Below are 6,710 nucleotides of genomic sequence, written 5' to 3'. Positions count from 1 at the left end.
AGGTTATCCTGTCCTGACAGACATGTCCGATGGCAATGTCTTCCGTCTGTAATGTACAGTTCTTGGCACCAATAAACTGAAAGCTTCAAATTTGTAAAATATCACATCGATGATATCTAGTGGTATTTGTATTGTCATTGAGGTAAGCTGTGATGAGACAAGAATTGTGAAATTCAGAAACTCTTTAGTATACAATGCCTGAATGCATTGTGAAAAATTGCTTTGTTTGCAGTTCAAATCAGTAATGTCACTGCCCCAGTGGGACAGGGTGAAGCCAAAATAGGTAATAGATGACTATGATTTTTCATTTTTTGATTCCATATCCCGTAGAGTAGTAATACCCTGAAGAATACTCCTGAACGTTATATCTTTGGTTTATTGATGTTATCCTTTTATTCATTGATTTCATGATTTCATCACATACATTTTGCATATAAAACCTTTGGGGGAGGTTGCAAAGGTCATTGACCTGGCAAGGCTGCTCCCCGATAAAATGCAAGAATGTCACAGTTATGTCGAAAAGTGAAACAAATCTAAACAAAACAACGCAAAGAAAATGACTCGATATACACCAGCAGTTATGATACATTGTATAGACTGATTGCAGGAAGACTGGTTTACAAGTAAATACACTGTAAATATACAATACAATTGTATGTTATTCTGGGTTAATGTTTTATCTTGAATGCAGACAGAGAATCACGTCGCTTGATAGATTTTGGGAGACTTTTCTCATTATAAAATGTGCTAGGTCTTAATACCATATAGGGCATTGCGAAAACTTGTAATCAAAGAAGAGTACAGTATTTGTAGCTCATAGTTCTCCACCTATCTTGTACATTCATCTTTTCTATACTTTGCAAAGTCAATTTCAAGAGAGGATGATGTCATACTACATACTTCTAAACAAATACATGTACGTGAAACAAGTAGTTTGACTTATCAATATACCCTATTTCTTTTCTTTTTTAAGATGAAAGGGATCGTATAGTTTTGGTTAAGACCTAATTTCAGGTTTCTAACATTTTTTTTTGGTGAGATAATTAAATGAGAAACCTCTTATGAAATATGAAAGAGCATGTTATTCTATGAGGAATTCAACGTTTATTTGATGGAAATTGGTTTTGGAATGGTTGAGATATCCAAAAAAGAGCGATTCTGATAAGTGTGGAACCCACACTTTATTACGATTGCTTTGTTTTACTTCGTTTTTGGATGTTTCAGTCATTCCAAACCCGATTTTCATCAAATGAACTTTGAATTCCTCTTAAAATGGTATGTTCTGTACTATGTCATAAGTGTTTTCTTCTTATCTCGCAAAAAGTTAAAAGCCCAATTTTCATCTCCACCAATACTGTACCATCCCATTAAGCTACCTAAACAAAGGGATAGAATACGACTACGAACATTGATTTGTAATAATCTTTTATTGCACACTTTTGACGAATTAAAGGTCAGTTATGAAATAACACGATGCACAGTTCACCCCAAACAAAGCCCCAATACATCGCAACAGGTAAGGTGTAGGGCCTACGTGGCGAGATCAAAGATTGTCAAGTCTACCAAGTTCTTAATGTGGGATGTGGTTAATCTTTTTCATAGCAGCAATTGCCTTACATTTTTTTTTTTCACACATATAGCATTGCGTTGATTTTACATCAGTCACAACATCTACGGATTGCATGGATGGTTTATCTAAATTGATTTTTACAATTGTTTATGGCCCTACAATGCACATCAAATTCTTGTTACAAATAGACTTTACACTGCCTAAAAAAACACGTTTTTCCTCACAGAAACATTACTAGTAAGTGACCACTGGCTCTAAAGCAATCAGTAATCAAACAAAGTACATTATTGAAAATTTAAAAGATCAATAGCGTCACTTTTGACGCATGAAATAAGCTACCATTGTATCTGCAATGATATCAACAAACTCACAAACTGCAAATTATTCGCACACGTATATTACTGTACATGTTAAAGTCACATCCTCTTTTGAAATGACGTCATAAGGATGATACTAAGGGCATCGCGTTCAAGTGTGACCAAAAAAAAAAAAAAAATGCTGAAGGATCAATAATGGTAGTCTCTTCATGAACGACGACCTCACAGCAGGGTCGCCATGCTCTACAAAATTGTCCGTGGATTTATCGCCATTCTAGCTGTACCGCCTTTCTCGTACCCTTCTTCCGACCAAACCAGAGGACATCACCTTCAGTTGAAACAACTGTACAACACTGCGGAATCCTCTCCTACCAATACAGCTTCTTTCCTATAGCCTCATCTGTCTGTGGGATGTTTCACCCACAACAGTGGTTTCGGCTCCGTCGATTGATTCTTTTCCGGAGCCGCCTATATTACCACGCATCCTTCGGTATAGCTCTTCAGTGGAGATGCTTGTTACTTGCACCTAGTTTAGATAGTGTTATTCTTCACCCAAATTCACATATTCTCGTGGTTCGCGACCTCACCTACCAATGTACGACAATACTCTACAAAGAGGACACTGTACAGTATTAGGCCCATATACGAACAGTAACTATGCATGTAATTACAATCAAAAACAAAAAAGGGAGAGAAAAGATTAGAAGTAATTTGCTAAGTCATCAAGATCCATCTCCTCCATGACAACTTCTCGATTCTGATAATCATTGTACGGGTCATATTGATCAACGTGACGTGATGGTTGATTAGGACGTATGTCCTCACCCGTCTCATTTTCCCGCCAGTCGTAGCCGGCGGCATCATCATAGTGGGACTCGTCGACCCGTCCGCTACCAGCTCGTACGGATTCCTCGTGCGGGACGTTCGCATAGAGAGTTTCTGCAGCCGGTATTTCTTGGTATACTGAATTCGCCAGGTTTTCGTCGTTGGCAAGTTGGGGTTGTTGATTGTTGTTGTCTTCATGCCTCTCCTCGTCCGGGATGGCATTCCCGGATAACGTCTGCAGCTCCGTGAGGAAATCGCCCTTGTCCCCCGCCGGCTTGTCGTGTGGGCGTTTGAGTGCTGCAATGGCGGCGGCGTTCCAGTCTTCTGCAATGCTGCCCTCTTCGTCGCTCCGGATGAACCCAAAGTTGTGAATTCCCGCGTCGTCTTTCTTCGCCAAATCCGCCTGCCCATCGTCGCTTTCATCCAGGGCGTCCAGGGAGAAGGTTCGCTTCTCCGCCCGGGGCCAAATGAACTCGATGATCCTCGCAACAAGGAGGGCGAACACGAGCCAGAGTGTGCAGATAACAGCAAATTGAGACTTAGTTGTCCATGGGTCGTACAGTGTCAAAAAGGGGTCGGTACAGTTTTCAAACAAACTGTATAACTCTGTAGTTTCGTTCATGATAATTATAGTTTGGTTCATGATGGGTATAATGCAGCTCTCATAGCGGGTCCAAGGCTCGGTGTCCTTGACTGTGTACGTGCTCGCAGTACCGTTCACTTCTACTGTCTCAAACAATATCCTGAAGGAATCTACAGAGTAGGTGGAGATGTTGAAACCAGCGGGTTCCCCCTCATCGCCGTCCTCCAAGTAGTCCCAGATCCACTCGAGGGTGAAGGTGGTCCTACCAATGTTAGTGACATTGAGTTCCGAGATATAATAGAAGGCAGTCACAGGGGACGAGTTGAATAGAATGCACATGCTCACAAAGACGCCGACAGACAGGATGCCGTTGAGGGACGACATCTTGAGATGACGACAACTTAGCTGCTGCCGTCCAAAAATTGTTTCTTTTCAGGGCCTCTATTTTCGAATCCGTGAGACCTACAGATAATAAGAACAAAACAGTATCACCAGTGATTGTATGACTTCCGATGTTTTCCCTTATTGAACTCTGTGTACAACAGGCTCTAGTATGATAGTACTCTAGTTGCTACGGAGATTATACAGGACTGCCGGTACAGTACAAAGATTGACTTTAATGTGAAGGATTCTCTGCAATAGATCTATTCTTCTCGATTTCATCGAAGATAGAAATTCAGGGTAGGCGCCCTATAGACTTAAGTTCGAGTCACCAATGGGGAACTTATTATATAGATGCTGACTGGCGGGGAGGGAACATACCGAATGTTCCACCGAAGGGTTTGAAATGCTTGTGAGGGAGGTTATAAGTCCCGAGACGAAGTCCACCCCTGAGGGTGAAACGCTTGGTACATGTTCCCGACAACAAAAGTCATCATCTGTTATATTATATGGGTTAGTCAAATACGTCAAATACGTCAACGTCAACCACCAGCACAACGCACTCGATCGCTCGCGCAGAGCTAGCCAAATTCACTGTGCGCGCGCGGGTACTTCTGTCATTTGTTACGTGAAAATGTTTTCCCATGGGAGAACATAACAAAGAATGTTCGCCCATGGGCGAACATAACGAATGTGCCTCCATCACGTGACTGTGTTTAGCCAATCACTAACCGGTATTTTGACTAACCCATTTAATATAATGTGTTGTTTTATGGGGTATTTTTTAATCCCTGTGTCCCATTAATTGGCCTATAAGGTGTCTTCGCGGATAAGTGTTTCATGTTCATGTCAAATCTTTTATGCTGCTATTTATGCCTTTGTGGCTTTATGTCAGAACCTTGTTATGGCGTCTGCGTAGGACTACTCACTGCTACTCATGAACTACCCCCTATTTCTAAAAAACACAGAAAACCTACTTTGGAAGAACAATTATATAAGCCCAACGCCCAAGTCGTACGATCAAGGCATGGTGGATATGTGTGACTGAGAAAGAGGTATTGGTAGAAATAATTAACCTAATATGATACTTTGATAATCATAGATAATTATGTGAAATATGTTTCTGTGATTTGAGTCATTGCGTAGCGCAGATTTCCTGGCCTAATGAATTGCTGCCGCAAGACGGAATAAGGTCGAACATCAATTATTCGAAGCAATGGACTGATAATCAAGCTCCCTTTCCGTATCCCACCTCAATTTACAATATTAATTGTGACTAGACATCTGTGCGTTATTCTAAGAAAATCCGACTTGCGTTTGATCATGGCGCAGCCCCATTTATTCTTGAAGTTGGATGGTGTAACATCCGCTGATCTCTACACCATAATCTACAGCGCCAAAGAGTGTAGACAATGGTAGAGATTAGGGTCTGTAACAGTCCGCATTAAAGGTTAATACGTTGTCGCCATTTTTGTCTGGTGAGCTCTGATCAGGTGTTATAGACGGAGGTATTAATAGTTAAGAACAGATTACGTTTCCGAGAAATTTCTCGTCGTTCTTCATTCCATACTTAGTTCCTGATAGCTGTGCTGTCGATAGACATAATGATACGACAGTGGTTGATTTCATGTCATCTGACGTAAAAGAAACACAAAAATATAAAAAAAAAACAACAAGCCTGGAATGACGTACACTATACATACAATGTGAACAACGGTCAAAGAAGACAGACATCTAATGGCGTTGCTGGTAGAGATAAATGGTAAATGATAATCTCTTGACAACTTTTCGAGCTTGGTTCGAGTTACCCTCCCCCTCCCCCTCCCCCCCCCCCACACACACACGCCAAACCCTTTTCAAAAACAAGTCGACTGTCCATCAACGAAACGAGTATGGATTGAAATCGTTAATAATTAATTGTTACAGCATCTGAAAATATTGAGGTCACATCAATCTTACCGTACCAGATGTCACCTCTAGCTCGTCGACATTGCTCAGAGAAGCGCTGTATCACAATATTGTTCCCTTTATTGTCTCTTCTATGAGAAACAGAAAATTAAAAGAAACATGTGAAGGCAGAGAAGGCCGTAGGTATGTATTGCAACGCTCACTTGAATAACTCCACCTTGAATACCAAAGCATTTTGTGCTTGCGCAGTGGAAGATACTGTAGACTAATGTCTAATTACTCTTCGAACGAAACCGGACACGCAGTTTATGTTCTGTTTGTATAATGCTGTACGGCTTGTCCAAGGTTCAAGATATGATAACAGTATTATCTTAGGTCAGAGTTTATCGCACAGGACCGCAAACATTATTGTGTCTACCTGACAAATATGGTAATGAGCTGATCGATTGCCGAGAAGTCGTTTCAATTAGTTTAGGGTAATACAGATATCCGAGGACAGATATCAGAGATAGATGCTTGCAAAACTTGTACGCCATCACGCGAAAATTACACCGGGGTATTAAGGGGGAAGTCCCAAAGAAAGGAATGCCTCTTTTATCATCAACCGTAATTCACTGAGACAACAAATTTATTCCTTCACGGCATGATCCTTAAATCAGGTCGGCAGGAAATCTCTTTCTCATCTTTCCCTTGTAAATACATATCAACTTGTTGTCTTCAAACAATCCATTCGTGTCTTGCTATTAAATTGATGTTTTCAAAGTGTACGAGGAGCCTCAGAGAGAGAGAGAGAGAAAAAAAAAACACAACAACAAGAGGCAGCATTGCCGGAATATTCTCAACTGCATCCCCCCTCCCCCCCCCCAAAAAAAAAAAAAAAAAAAAATCATAGACGTGGAACAAAAACGAGAGCCTCGTTTTTTAGTTAACCTGTTCCATACTGAATTCTGAAATCATCATAGACAAGCCACCAGGTAAAATACCGTACGTCTTCGCTATACCTTCATAGGAAACCTTTACATATCAGTGTTTTACGCTGATCTTTAAGGGGGCCCTCTTCGAATAGTCAACGGGATCATGTCACCGAGAAGACGACATATCGAGACCAGTGAACCAGCCCACTGAT

General features: G+C 41.0%; 1 protein-coding gene across 1 annotated transcript; it reads right to left on the bottom strand.

Annotated features, from left to right (window-relative positions):
- Positions 1-2,521: 2,521 nt before the first annotated feature.
- Positions 2,522-3,679, bottom strand: LOC140239336 (uncharacterized). Its single transcript, XM_072319215.1, has one exon. It carries the CDS (start codon positions 3,677-3,679, stop codon positions 2,588-2,590), a length of 1,092 nt encoding a protein of 363 aa, XP_072175316.1. The 3' UTR covers positions 2,522-2,587.
- Positions 3,680-6,710: the final 3,031 nt, after the last annotated feature.

This window comes from Diadema setosum, chromosome 15, assembly GCF_964275005.1.
Source record: "Diadema setosum chromosome 15, eeDiaSeto1, whole genome shotgun sequence".
Taxonomy (NCBI): Eukaryota; Metazoa; Echinodermata; class Echinoidea; order Diadematoida; family Diadematidae; genus Diadema; species Diadema setosum.
Note: the sequence above shows the minus strand (reverse complement) of the source record. Positions and strands in the feature narration are given on the sequence as shown.

Bases quoted from the DNA above. Each gene is read 5' to 3' on its own strand.
- LOC140239336 (XM_072319215.1), bottom strand. From the start codon at position 3,679: ATGTCGTCCCTCAACGGCATCCTGTCTGTCGGCGTCTTTGTGAGCATG.